Source organism: Stegostoma tigrinum, chromosome 22, assembly GCF_030684315.1.
Source record: "Stegostoma tigrinum isolate sSteTig4 chromosome 22, sSteTig4.hap1, whole genome shotgun sequence".
Taxonomy (NCBI): domain Eukaryota; kingdom Metazoa; phylum Chordata; class Chondrichthyes; order Orectolobiformes; family Stegostomatidae; genus Stegostoma; species Stegostoma tigrinum.
Window position 1 is genome coordinate 52,837,247 of NC_081375.1, and position 13,980 is coordinate 52,851,226.

The 13,980-nt window shown below is 43.9% G+C and overlaps 1 protein-coding gene across 3 annotated transcripts in view; it reads right to left on the reverse strand.

Annotated features, from left to right (window-relative positions):
* Positions 1-1,626: 1,626 nt before the first annotated feature.
* acox1 (acyl-CoA oxidase 1, palmitoyl) overlaps positions 1,627-13,980 on the reverse strand; it is a 47,526-nt gene continuing 35,172 nt past the window's right edge. For all 3 annotated transcript variants that reach the window (XM_048555159.2, XM_048555160.2, XM_048555161.2), the window contains exons 9-14: positions 12,535-12,725; positions 11,081-11,257; positions 8,449-8,554; positions 7,659-7,802; positions 5,731-5,937; positions 1,627-4,735 (exon numbers count right to left, since the gene is read on the reverse strand). In XM_048555159.2, the coding sequence (XP_048411116.1) occupies positions 4,685-4,735; positions 5,731-5,937; positions 7,659-7,802; positions 8,449-8,554; positions 11,081-11,257; positions 12,535-12,725 (876 nt within the window). In that variant the 3' untranslated portion in view covers positions 1,627-4,684. The remainder of the gene's footprint in view (positions 4,736-5,730; positions 5,938-7,658; positions 7,803-8,448; positions 8,555-11,080; positions 11,258-12,534; positions 12,726-13,980) is intronic.

Consider the following 13,980-nt stretch of genomic DNA (forward strand, 5'->3'; position numbering starts at 1 on the left):
GATAGCACTAGAGAAGCCCTAACCAGCCAGGGTGTCAGCTTCTGCAGTCTGACCCCGAGGACGGAGACTCCAAATGATTTCAAAGCCCAGTGAACACAACAGAAATTAACCAACTTTAAATGATTTTAATGCATTAAAATGGGACAGAATCATCCCTCCATCATAAAGAGGTTAAGCTGAGCACCTGCAGCTTATTCAGTTCACACTTGTATTAGAGAATTACAATAAAATCTCCCACAGCAAACAGACATTTATGATTGTGCTGCTTTATCACACTCAACATGAAGAATCTAATGAAAATATACTTCTTTGTAGTAATTCATTCCGTAAGATTTAACTTCTCAGTACATTGTTTTCTTGTGGTAGTCCACACTTTAACTGTTGATTTGGAAGGCAAAAGAATTAGAATAGAGTCTATTAGAAAATAATATTTCATTTCAGAATTACAAAAGCAGTGAGCTTTAAGAGAAACTAAATGAAAAGAGACATCAAGAATGAAAGAAAGAACAAGAGGGAGAGGGGTTGGTGGGGAGGCCCGGAGGGAGCGCGAGCATGCGAGAGAAGGACAGACGGCACGCAAATCTCTCAGACTGCAAAGTAAATGAATGCCCTGGTATTAATTTTCTAGTGCGGCTTTTAGAATTAAGATTTTACATTCAATGATACACTCCCTCCACTAGTTAAAAACTGGGAACAGTGCCAATGGTCAAGGCAAATTCATTACATACCTTAAAAAAAGATTTACCTGTTTGTTATAGCTCAGTGCATGTTGAAAAACTGGATATTACATTTATTTTTAAAAATGCTTCCTTTTCCCTTCCTCTTGTATCCTGCCCAACCCTGACGTTTATTTCAAACTAGTTAAAGTCTACCATGGCACATTCAGCAAGAACATAATTGAGAGAGAGAAATCCGGGCAGACAGGCAGCCCGAGACCAGTGATATTAGAAACAGAACAGGACTGAGGTGTGGATCACCAAGTATGATCCATGCAATTACCTAGAGACAAAATTTAGCATCAATATCAGAAACTAATTCAAAATTACGCTATTGCACCTTCTACATGGTGAAGTGCTTAGGAAAAGTGACAAGCGACTGACACAATATAAACCGAAGCACAAACCATTTATGAACTGTCAACACCATAGGAATATCCCAGAACTAAGTTATTCAGGAGTAAAAGTTAATGGGGTTATGAAACCAATGTTTTTGTAACTGATACAGAGTATTGAGGTCGGTTGGCTCGCCGAGCTGGTTTGTTGTCCCGCAGACGTTTTGCTTGGTAACATCCTCAGTGCAGCCTCTGAAGAAGTGTCGATGTGTTTCCCCGCCTGGTTTTTAAACTCTGGGGTCCATTGCGATGGATTGCCTCACTTCCATTTTTCCTCCGTAGTAGAATGTATATGGGTCGAGTTCATTGTGTTTATTAATAACATGCTTCGTGGAGTGCCATGTTTCCAGGAATTCTCGTGCTTGTCATTGCCTAACCTGACCCAGGATCTTGGTGTTGTCCCAAATGGTGGTTCTCCTTGTCCATGTGGATTGAGATCAGTGAGTATTGGTCGTGTCGTTTTGTAGACAGTTGGTGTTCATGTTCTCTTGTTAGTTTCCAACCAGTTTGTCCGATGTAGTGTTTCTCTCAGTCTCTGCAGGGGATCTTGTAGATGACATTGGTCCTATCCATGGTGGGGAGTGGGTCTTTAGTTCGGGTGAGCAGTTGTCGTAGGGTTAATGTGGGCTTGTGTGCCACTCTGATGCCCTGCAGTCATAGAAGTCTTGTGGTGAGTTCTGACGTGTTCCTGATGTCGCGTAGTGTGATGAGTGTGTCGAGGCACGTGGAATCTTTCTGATGCTGTTCCTGTAGGCATTTCCTGACCTAGTTCTTTGGATATACGTTATCCTTGAACACTTGGAAGAGGTATTCCTCCTCCTCCTCCTCTTGGCGTAGTTCCATGTTGCTGCAGTGTGCTGTTGCCCTTTTAAATAGTGTTCACACACAGCTTCGTTTGTGTGTGCTGGGATAGTTACTATTGAAGCTCAGTATCTGGCTTGTGTGTGGGGCTTTTCAGTGCACTGCCGTTTTAAAAAGTGTTCGCACACAGCTTCAACAGTAACCCTCCAATTATGACCAATGTCATCTAAAAGGTCCCCTGCAGAGACTGTGAGAAACACTACATCGGACAAACAGGAAGGAAACTAACAAGAGAACATGAACACCAACTGGCTACAAAAACACACAACCAATACTCACTCATCTCAATCCACATGGACAAGGAGAACCACGACAACACCAAGATCGTGGGACAAGCTAGCGAGACAAGCACGAGAATTCCTGGAAGCATGGCAATCCAACTCAACCCCAAACACATTCCACTACGGAGGAAACCTGGAAGTGAGGCAATCCATTGCAATGGACCCCAGAGTTTAAAAATCAGGCGGGAAAACACAACGGCACTTCATCAGAGGCTGCACTGAGGATGTTACCCAACACGGTAACGAAACGTCTGCAGAACCAGCTCGGCGATCCAATCAACCTCAACACCCACGACCCAAGCTACAGATCTACTCCAAAGCCTTAGTGATACAGAGTATTACAAAACATGATATTTTGTGACTATATCTTTAAATGTGTGGCTCATAAGCTGGGGCCGTCGGCCCTGTTCTGAAAGTCACTTAACAGTAAGTCTGAGAGAGTTGATTGTTTGAGATCAAAGGAATGTCTTGGCTGATTAACTCAGAAGAAGGTGCAAGATATTCACGTCTGGAGGCAATGGCAGGAGCCTGAATCTCCCAAAGTTCTAGAAAGGTACTGATGGAACAGCTGTACTGCAACTGTCCATTTATTTTTAAGATGAAAGGGAGTTGGGCTCTTGACAATAGCCAACTAGTATTTCTACTTGCATACCAGGCTGAAACACTTCACACTGTCATTAGGAAATAGGCAAAGGAAGTCAAATTTTGAGCTTAGCTTACAGACCACCCTACAAGTCAAAAGCTTCAGACAGCAATTCTATACATTCAGTAGAGATTAAAGGCCATTTGACTTTACAAGCCATCACAGTAGGTGCAAACTGTCTCTAGCCAAAGGAACACATCCTGTGACATTCTAGGAGATTTGTTCTGGTGTGGCCAAGAAAAAAAATCATTAGAATCAGCTTTACTGTTGGTGAACTTTTGAAACTCTGGAAATTAAGGACAAACGGTCACTTGAAGCTACTCCTCAGTGAAACAGAAATATGGCAAACATTGGAATCTGGAAACAACTGTGCACTGATTGCTACAAAGACTGACTCTGGACAGTGTGATGGGTGTAAAGAGGAATGTCACTTTCTGATGTTTAAAATACAAGTTGCCTCCAGAAATAAAACAGTGTTTTAGTTAACAATTCTTTTTCTAATTATTTTAGTAGTCAAGGTTTTAAAACAGAATCTTAAGGTGCCAATCTCAGTTCTAATTGCTTTTCAAAAGCATTAATCTCTGCAGAGACTGTAATGCTGCATTGATAATAAAAAGTGAAATCAGTGATTTACAGACGCTAAAAGGAACTGGTATCAATTGTCCCATTTCTAAAGGTAACCTCACTTATTCAACATGATCACTGGCCCTTTAATCTTGACGGGCCAGCTAAGATTGCAACCAGCAGCTCAATCAGTCATAAAAATGTTCAGTGTGTGAAAGCATCTAAAGTGGCACCTGTACAATACAACCTTCAGCTTTAAAAAATGAACTAGTGGCTCAGGTATATGCATCTTTTGGATCCAAGTTGGATCAGGTGAGAGTTCTGTTGGCTGTGTCTTGTACTCTAAATTAGCGTGGTGTATTGAAAGTAGTTTGTTTGCAAATATTTGTGGTTTCGGAGTGACTCCTGTATTTTTTCCCAATGCAGGTTACCTCGGACTATGAATATACTGTGTTTTTGAAGTGAATCTCTTAAAACTTCAGCCACTTTACAAATTCAGTCTGGGCAGACAGCCAAATCAGACATGCCCCACTAAGTACAGCAAAAAAAATTGCAGGTTGTTGTCCCACTTTCCCACCAAGACAGGATAGCAGTGTACTGAAAACCTCAGCTGCAGGAGACTTGGATCATACCCTGTTTAAATCAAAGGGGTGAACAAAGCCCTGGAGCACAACTAACTAGTACAGACTCTCTCCGGCAATTAGCATTATTGCAAAATCCTTCATATCTGTAGTCAAATGGTCATCTAATCTGGCTGAAACAACATAAACCCAAAGCCTGAATCCCTGATTATGCCCCTCCTCTAAAAAGCCTAATGCTAACGGCAGACCAGTTTCTGATCTCCTTCCCTCCCAACACCAGTTTAGGAGCTTTTGTCTTGAACATTTCTGCTTTGTCTTTGGTGCTGGCATTTAGATTCACTCTCAACCTGCAAATACTGCAGCAGCTTTTGTCAAGAGCAAAATTTGAAAGTGGTTCCTCTTAAGTGCTGCAGCATCATGGCCCACACACTTTGTAAAGCTCCACAGAGATGCTGCCAAGCTCACGCAGGGTGTGGCAGATGCAAATGTGTGGTTTATATATTTCCAAATCCAGTTCCAAAGTCCTATGACACAACCATACTAGTACATACTATGAGGGCAGGGACAGGAAAATCCCCACAATAGTGGAAACTGTTAAAACAGCTACTTCAATTTCTTAGATGGACAACATTCAGTTACAACTTCACAACTTGGACTGCAAAGGTTTCAGGTATTTGTAGAAAGACTGGTGAACCTAGGAAGAAAACGAAACACATCATCAGTCCTTAGAAACCAGACTTCAAACTCTCTTTTGTTCACACAATCACTGGTGAATTCTCACTAATAACACTCAACACACTCCTAGCAAATCAAGAGCGTGGGGCCCGACTATAACTCCAACAGATAGATAAGACCTCAGGGCTGATGGTGCAGTGATGGTGCTCCTGCCTCTGACTCAGAGGCTTGGATTCCAGTCCCAGCTGCCACAAGAGGGTTGTGGCATTTCCAAACATTCCAAAATGAACTTTAAACTCACAGTCAGGAGTTATCCATACTGACAAATAGCATACCTATGTCATGGTCTCACAAATATTGAGCTTCCTATAATACACATGCAAGGAAACAGAATTCCACTCCATTGGTCTTTGGTGCATGGGATGGAATGGATCTGCATTTCAGTCAGGGGAAGGACGACTGGATGCCGAGTAAAAGTCCCTTTATGGAGGTTTACTGAGGGATTGTTCCCAAAGGCCACAGACAATAAGTGGACATTTGAGAGGCTTGCTTAAAAAAAAAGAATTAAAAGGTGGAGGTACAAGAAAACATTCTCACACTTACGCCAACTAGGACATGGAAATCTCAGCCACAAATTGTTGTTGAAGTCAAGTCCAAAGGAGAGTGGAATATTAAGGGGAAGAATGGGATTAGCCTACATGGCAGACGAAGACAGGCAATAACGTCCTGATGGGCTGAAACATTTATCATCCTGTCCCTGCAAAGGTTCTGGGAGTGCCAAATGACCGATTAAAAATCAATCTCCCACAACAGCCACGATGTTAACAGGTCCGAGTGGGACAGCCAACTAGAGTGGACTGGGTCTTAAAGCAGTGATGAGATGGCTGCCTCAATCTGGAGCTAAATTTAGACCAAGCCCCAATATGACAACCCACTGTTCTAACAACTATCAACCCCACCAATGGAGAAATTCCAATATGCCTGACTGATTATCACTTGCTAGGCTTAACTTACCTCAGTTTTATTTAGAGGAGATCTCTTTGCCCACTCAAACATGTGCTCATAAACATTCCCATCGTAACGCCCAAGCACTGATGCAAGAACTGCATCAGGGTAATCAAAGGCATCGACAAGAGCAACGGCATTGGGTCGGATCACAGCAAGTAGCTCCTTCACACGCTGGTGAACCTGGGAAATCTGCAGGTCATTCAGGATCCCAGCCTGCACAGGACAACAGCATGTTATAAACTGCTCGCCAGCACCGCCCTGGAGATAGAACACTGGCCAACTCTGCCTGTGGTCCGGCAAAAGCCTATGTTTCAGCTAGTTGCTCCCAGGCCAAGCTGACAAAACTTCCTCTGTTTAATAACATCCGAGTCTGGAATTTCACGTTGTTTGATGGTGAGGCAGCATCCGATCTGTCCCTCCAACAATATGTGGTCAACAGTCAGTAACAAACCTTCAGCAGCTTTACATTTAAAAGGAACTCAAAATTATGATAAATTTAGTTGGACTCAAAAATACTGCAGTGTCACAGAAGCGGACTGATCATAGAATTGGACAGTGTTCCCAAATGTTGGGAAAACAACCTAATAAGAATGGTGTTACAGCAGAAGAAGTGGGAGTTAGATAACAGATAATCAAACGCAAGGACAAAGGTGCAAGTGTCTCCTATTTTAAAGTCATGTATATACATTGATAGAAAATTGAATCAAAGTTGAATAACAAAACTACATTAATTGGGAAGCTCGGAGGTCAAATGAGGGTACTGGGGTTTCTTTGGAATCCAGGCTGCAGGATGAAATGTTGGAACTATACATATGGGGATTTAGAAGTTCGAGAGTTGACCCCATTGAAATAAATAACATTTGCGAGAGCTCAACAATGTAGAGAATTATGGGAAATTTTCCTTCATTGCGGAGTCTGGAACTGGGGCAGAGGCATGGGTTTGGAATAAGAGCTGCTCACAAGGTAAAGACAGACTTTTGATCAAAGGAATCAAAAACAATGGGGATTAGGCAGGGACATACACTGGTCAAGATCATATCGGCCATATTCTTATTGAAGTGACTGAGCAGTCTCAAGGGGACTAAATGGTGTTCTCCTGAGCCTGTTCCTTATGTTAAGACAGATATGGTACTAGCACTACTACTGGACAAAAGATGTAATAACAGCATGTCAACATTATGTAGGCATCTTCCAATATAAATATTGACAACTGAATCTGTAATAGAAAAGATGTTACAGATCCATATTTTAATGGGTCATATATATAGGATGGTGATGGTAATGGTAACGGTAACTGGAGCAAATGCTAAGATTTTCAATGAATATCAGAGCCCTGATAGCTCAGTCGGTAGCATCAGACTTTTTATTTGAGGGTCCAGGGTTCAAGTCCCTGTTTGGGTGCTGCTTTGGGGCAGCATGGTGGCTCAGTGGTGAGCGCTGCTGCCTCACAGTGGCAGGGACCCGGGTTCGATTCCAACTTCGGGCAACTGTGTGGAGTTTGCACATTCTCCCCACATCTGCGTGGGCTTCCTCCGGGTGCTCCAGTTTCCTCCCACAGTCCAAAAATGTGCATGCTAGGTGGACTGGCAATGCTAAATTACCCATAATGTTCAGGGATGTGTAGATTAGGTGAGTTATAGCGGGATGGGTCTGGGGGGGGGAATGCTTTGACGTTCGGAGTGGACTGGTTGGGCCAAAGGGCCTGTTTCCACACTGTCGGGATTCTATGAAAATTGGATCTCAATCTCTTGCTCCATTCTTATAGCATCTTCCCTCAGTTTTGGATTTTGCAAAAGGCATCATATTATCAACGAGATGTGATTCCAGCCCCTTTTAAGTTCCCAGAGAGACTGACATGCTGCACAATGACTCTCGTGGTGTTTGTAAAGTCCTTACAGCTATATAACCGAGGCTACGATTTAGCATCTACTCACGTGCAGGAAATCTCCGGAGTTCTTACTAATTCCATACAGTGCGTACATCAGGCACAGAGTGCTAAGGACATCATAGATCGCAGTGTCCGTGATCTCAGACAGCTTGGCTGCAAACAGCTTCACCACCACGTGGTGGCAATGAGCCTAAGGGAGGGGAGAACAGGAGCAATTAAACAAACACACACTGTGGAACAGCCTACACAAAAAGAAATAAGACACAGAACGTGAATAGACAAGAATAAAAGGATGGGGTTTCTGAACTTAAAGGGCAGTACAACCCTCCTTAAGCACAATGTGTAAGGGGTGCCACCACCTTGCCCTAAACACGTATTTAAACATACACTTCCAGTTCGTCCCCAATCAAATAACACCAATGAAAGCAAGCGCAAAGCAACCAGCGTTGTGCAGCTTGAGCATAGTGTTAGGCCTCAATACGTTCCTTACAATCATTATCCAGTCCGAAGTCTAACGTTTCACTCGGCAGTGACAAGCCTGACAGCTTCATGACACATCACCTCTCGGCTTCATAAAGCAATTGCCATCTTAAAATAAATGCATGGACAGTCTACAAAGTTCTGCTGCGATTCACAGTGTGCCAGGTACAGGCATCCTGATTCACATGAACCCAGAAGGAAGGGAGTCACAGTCCAGCATAAAGGAGGGGAAGCGGAAATTTACCTTTGAAAGAAAGAGAGGAATGTACTGGGTATGTGGAGACAGGTAAGGGAGGGAAGGTAAAATCAACTTTTCCTCAGAAGAGGCGGCATCCTTCTAAACAAGAGCGACTCACCCCTGATGCTCTGACCAGGTCAACAGACGTGCTGTTCCAGGCTTCCTCTTTATTCTTCCTGCGTCCCAGCTCCATGCGATAATTCCGTGCAGCTGCTTCAACCAGGCTGAGAAGCACAGGAGAGGGTTGAGTAAGATGAATGATTGCACAAGGCATCGACAGGCAGAATGTATAACAGATACTTTACAAGTCTAGAGTCTCAAGCCTGACCTCTGGATGCTGGAGGTGGTTAGGGAACAGTGTTAGCCCAACGAGGCAGAGATGAGTGTGTGAAACGAAGACAAACCGAGCACAGATTTTGCAAAAAAAAACTTCAAATTATACATTTCTCACAGGACAAAGCTGTCTTTCAGGATTGGTCAGATGCAACGTGGATTAAGTGAAGGGCCAGGGCCGATGGTGCTGGCCACACGTAAGCCAGGAGGGATTGACTGACATATTTTTACAATCATTCCCTTGCTTCAAGAGAAAAGGGAGCAATGGTAAAACAAAAATGGTCTTGTGATCAACCAAGATACTGGATAATGTATTTGCTGCTCACAATGGCATCTCCCTTACACTGGCAAGACCAAGTGCTTTGGGGAATACTTCCTCTCAGTCCAGAGGAAGGTTTATAGGAATGACTCCAAACTTCCAGTTGCTTGTGATTTTGATAAACCACTTTGCTCCCATTCTAAAATTTCCATCCTGGGCCTGTTATCGTATTCCTACTAAACACAATGTAAGCTGGAGGAACACCACCTCATTTCACCTTTAGACAGCGTTTCGGACTCAATATCGAGTTCCACTTCAGAATATCCACGTAGATGCTACCCGACCTACTCAGTTTCTCCAGAAGTCGAAGAACTTAGGATGGCCTCTGTTGGAGAAGGAAACTTTAGGAAAGATCTAATAAAAGTGTTAAAAAGCACAAGAGTGTGGATAGTGAGAAACCAGTTGCATTGTTGAAGAAATGAGTACAAGAGGATACAGATTGGCAAGAGTCAATGGTGATGGGAGAAAAAGGTTTTAACTGGTTAAGGTCTGGAATCCACAGAGCGTGATGGAGGCAGAGATAGTCTGAGTTTTCAAAGAGAGAGTTGGATAGTTATATGAAAAGGCAGAATGTGCATGGCTACAGGGTGAAGACAGAGAAGTGGCATGAGGTGTTAGCAGAACCAGGACAGAATGATGGGCCAAAAGGTGTGCTGTAACCACTCTGTTACTGAGGACTGAGTGACTGATGCAGAAATTGATGAAATGAGCTAAATCAGAGAGAGCCGGTATAGATCTGCAAATGTTAAGGCACGTGGGATAAACTTGTCTGAATGCCTTTAAGACGTTACCAAGTAGTGGATAAACAAGACCTATGGATGTTATTTATAGAAGCTGCTTCCAGATGGCAATCGGAAGGCGAACTAGATAGAGTTTTACAACAATTGACAGTGGCTGCATGACTGGCAGTAAGGTAACCTCTCTTTTAATTCCAGATTTTTATTGAATTCAGATTTCACTGTCTGCTGCGGTGGGATTTAAATGCTTTCCCAAGAACATTAGCGAGCAGGTCTGTATTACAAGCCCAGTGACAATACCAGAATGCTACTATCTGCCCTCAGTGATTTTCCAACAAACTGATTCACTGCAACAAATCTTGGCAAAACAGGAGTTGTGCAGAAGTCAGATCCTCTTTTTAAGACCTATAGGTGTGAAGCTGGAAAAGCACAACCAGTCAGACAGAAAATTCTTCATTAGGGCTGGGAATGGGGAGGGGACCCCAGAAATAAATAGAGAGAGGGAGGTGGGGGGAAGGGGAGGGGAGTTGGTGAAAGGTGGATGCAGGTAGGGGGTTATTTGATTGGTCCATGGGAAGGGTGCAACAGGTAAGTGAGTAGGAAGATGGACAGGTTAGGTCAGGTCAGGGAGGAGGAGGGCTGGACATGGGTTAAGGCTGGGGTGGAGGGATTGTGAAGCTGGTGAAGTCGAAGTTAAGGCCCCGGGCTATATTTTTCCAAGGCAAAATATCAGGTGTTGTTTTTCCAGTTTACGTTTGGCCTCACTCTGACAGTGGAGGTAGCCATAGACGTACATGTTGGGAAGGGGAATTCCATCCATTTTAATTCCCTCTTTGAACCTTCTGAAGTTTCAAACTCTAACTCAGTGTTCAGCCTTTCTCAGAGGGTCCCAGATGTCAGGCAACTACCCAATGGCAATGTATATTTCCCAGACAGGTTCCACATAATATGGCAGGGCTTCTGAGGGGCAGAAGAGGAGGGTAATCTCTGACTATCCAAAAAAAATGACAGCCAAAAAAAAAATGACAGCCAACAATTGGGCAAGAACACAAATCTATGGAATTGAGAACAGCCCTTTGATGCAGAAATGGAATTGGTTAAAACAGAAGAGGCAGAAAGCAGGAAGTTAAAGACTGGACTGGTGGTATCCTGCAGGAATTGGCACTGGGAGCTTGGTTTTCTGCCATATTGATCAACAATTCGGATGAACCAAAAAAATAAAAATAACATCTCAAAGGGCTCGTAAGTGACGATGCTCTGATCCTGGACCATCACTCCCCTACAAAAAGGGGCAACAAACACAGACAATCCAAATTGGAAAACCTGGCCAGATAACCAAAGTTCACCTCTGTGGTACTCACTTAGCTGCTCGCAGTTGGTATGCTTCCACCAGCCTGCTGATATCATTAATGTCCATCACCATTGGCCGACTGGCCACCTGCTGGGGCTGAATGTGGCCACACAGGTCATTCAGATACGCGACAGTGCCCGATAACTTCTGACCAGACTTGGCCTGGGTATAACTCTTGAATAAGTACCTGCAACGCACCACGAAGCAGATAATCTATCACTAGCAACTCGGATGAAGAAAGCAATAAGCGTCAAAATAGTGCAAAGGGAGAGAAAAACAAATTAGCAGAGCACTGGATCATACCATACAGGAGGTGGTCATTCGGCCTTCAATGCCGGTGTCAGCATTTGAAAGAGCTAACTAATAGCTCCATTCCTCAGCCCAGTGACATTCCTGCACAGTATCACCCTGGTGCCAAGCACAAGCTGATTCCTTACTGCTGGGTGTAGGAGCAGCACTCCTTTATGAAACAACATGAGTGCTGTAATCGTTAGGACAGTGGGCAACTGACTGCCTACACATCACATGCCCAATCACTGCAGCAGCCAGCTAAGATCACAGGGCAATGAGTGAAGACTGAAGAGTCAAGTGAAACAAAGCAGAACAGACTTCCAATTAGGACTCAGGTTGCAGTGTGCAGAGTGGCAGAGGGGGAAACAGGATGTGCAGTGATACTGGACACAATCCATACGTTCAAAACTGCAGACTGGCAAGTTGAGATGACTTGGCTTAGTAGAACAACAGGTCAAAATCAAATCTATGAGCAATTCTACAAGAATAAAAATCCTGTCACAAGGTGAAACTAAAGCTTCAAGTTTAAGCTCTGCCATTGGCTACTTCTTCCAGATGCTTAAGAACCTGACTGTGGCAATATGTAACAACTTCTCTCTAGAGATGCTGCCGTACACGCAAAGCTCCTCAAGCACTTGCTTATTCAAAAATCACATTGCTAACATCCTCAGTATCTTGCTTTTGATATATAGCAAAGCCCTGGCCCCGTGTTGCTCAAACCTGCACTGGGCTTCAATTGATCTGAAGATATCTCAAGTTACTGAGACCAAGCGATCATATTTTGACTTGGGATTTATCTGATAGCAAGACAACAACGCAGAACATCCCACAGTAGGGCATAACAAGATAAACCTGGGAATTACAAAACTGCAGGGAGGACTCAACTGCCTGAGTTATGGAGAACAATCAACTATCAGGAACAAGTATAGACAGTGCTTGAGGTACAGTGACAAATGAGATAATCTCATTACTCTCAACAACTCTCCAAGGCGTGAAGGTGGGATGAGGGTACAATTGCCGAGGAGATGGCACCAGTGGAGTGGAACACTTGCACAATTTTAAAAACTGCAGGATTGAGTGGGAGACTTGTATTTATATAATGCCATTCTCAACCCTGGCAATACACGAAGCACATGGTCCGGTACACTTCAGTCAGAGCAGCCGATTCCTTACCTTGCTGTCTGCAGCATCATGACAGTGTTCTCTCCTTCATACGTGCAGCTGGGTGAGAACGTGACGTAAATATCTGGGAGACCACTGGACCGTGAGTACCCATGACCACCACAAGCCATTCGACATTCCTCAATGCCAGCACTGGCCACCCAGCTGGTGAAAGCTTTCAAGCCCGCAGACAGAGCGTGGAGCTGGAATCAGACAATAACAATGAGCACAGCAATTGGAAAATTGCCAGAGTGCGGAAGGCAATCAAATACAAATTTGGGAGCCATAGAAATTACAAGCTCCTTAAAAAGGTCAGAGTTATCTCGGCATTGCATTCAGTGCTGAGAAGTTACTTTAGGAAGTGATCCAGGAAACAAACAGGCTACATTTAGTCAATGCTCCCTTTAATTTGGGTGTGTGCATTACTGCATTGTGATTTCAAAAGGAAGCAGAAAGTCAACTGATTGCAACTGAAATGAAAGGCAACAGCAGCTGTAATCTCAGTTAACAGTGGAACAGCACAAGGGACAGAAAGGTGAACTCCACTTCGTAACTATCAATTAGCAAAGACACTGCACACCCAATATCAACATATCCCTGGTACTGAGATAACAAGATGTAGAGCTGATGAACACAGCAGGTCAAAGAGCATCAGAGGAGCAGGAAGGCTGACATTTCCGTCCTAGACCCTTCTTCAGAAAAACCCTTCATTTTTCCGAAGAAGGGTCTAGTCCTGAAACGTCAGCCCACTTGCATCTCTGATGCTGCTTGACCTGCTGTGTTCATCCAGCTCTACACCTCGTCATCTCAGATTCTCCAGCATCTGCAGTTCCTACGATCTCTATCCCTGGTACTAACGGTCTGGTCAGCACTGTAGAGAAGATTTTGTATGGTCTTCCAGACATTGACTAAAACTGATATTTTGACATAGTCAGTACAGAGGGATCAGGTCAGCTCCTGATCAAACCTGTCATAGGAGGTTCTTAGCTTTATGCTCCACTGGCTCATAACATTATATATGTAGGTACTGGCATTATGGTTTGAGGGAGTGTACCCAAAGTCATTACGCTGCGCTGAGATGGGAAGAAATTCAGCCCTTTCAGTTTCGACCATCAATTTTCTCCTGTGGTCACTGGAGTCAGGGAGATGCAGCATGAACTGTGCTTAGGGTTTGAGCGATTAGAGGACGGACCAGAAAACTGAACTGAAAAATGACACTGGGGCTCCCACAATGGCATCTCAGGATGTGCCAAGGTTAGTAATTATTATCCATTCCTACTTGCCCTTCAGAAAGTGCATCTGAGCCACCTTCATGCACTGAAGTCCCTCTCTCATGCTCTATCCTCCTCCCTTCATACCAAACCCCAATATCACGCCCTAGTGGATCCAATTCCACTCATTCCCAAAGCCATCAGCCCACCACCACCACCCACAGCACACACACCCACCCCTCACCAG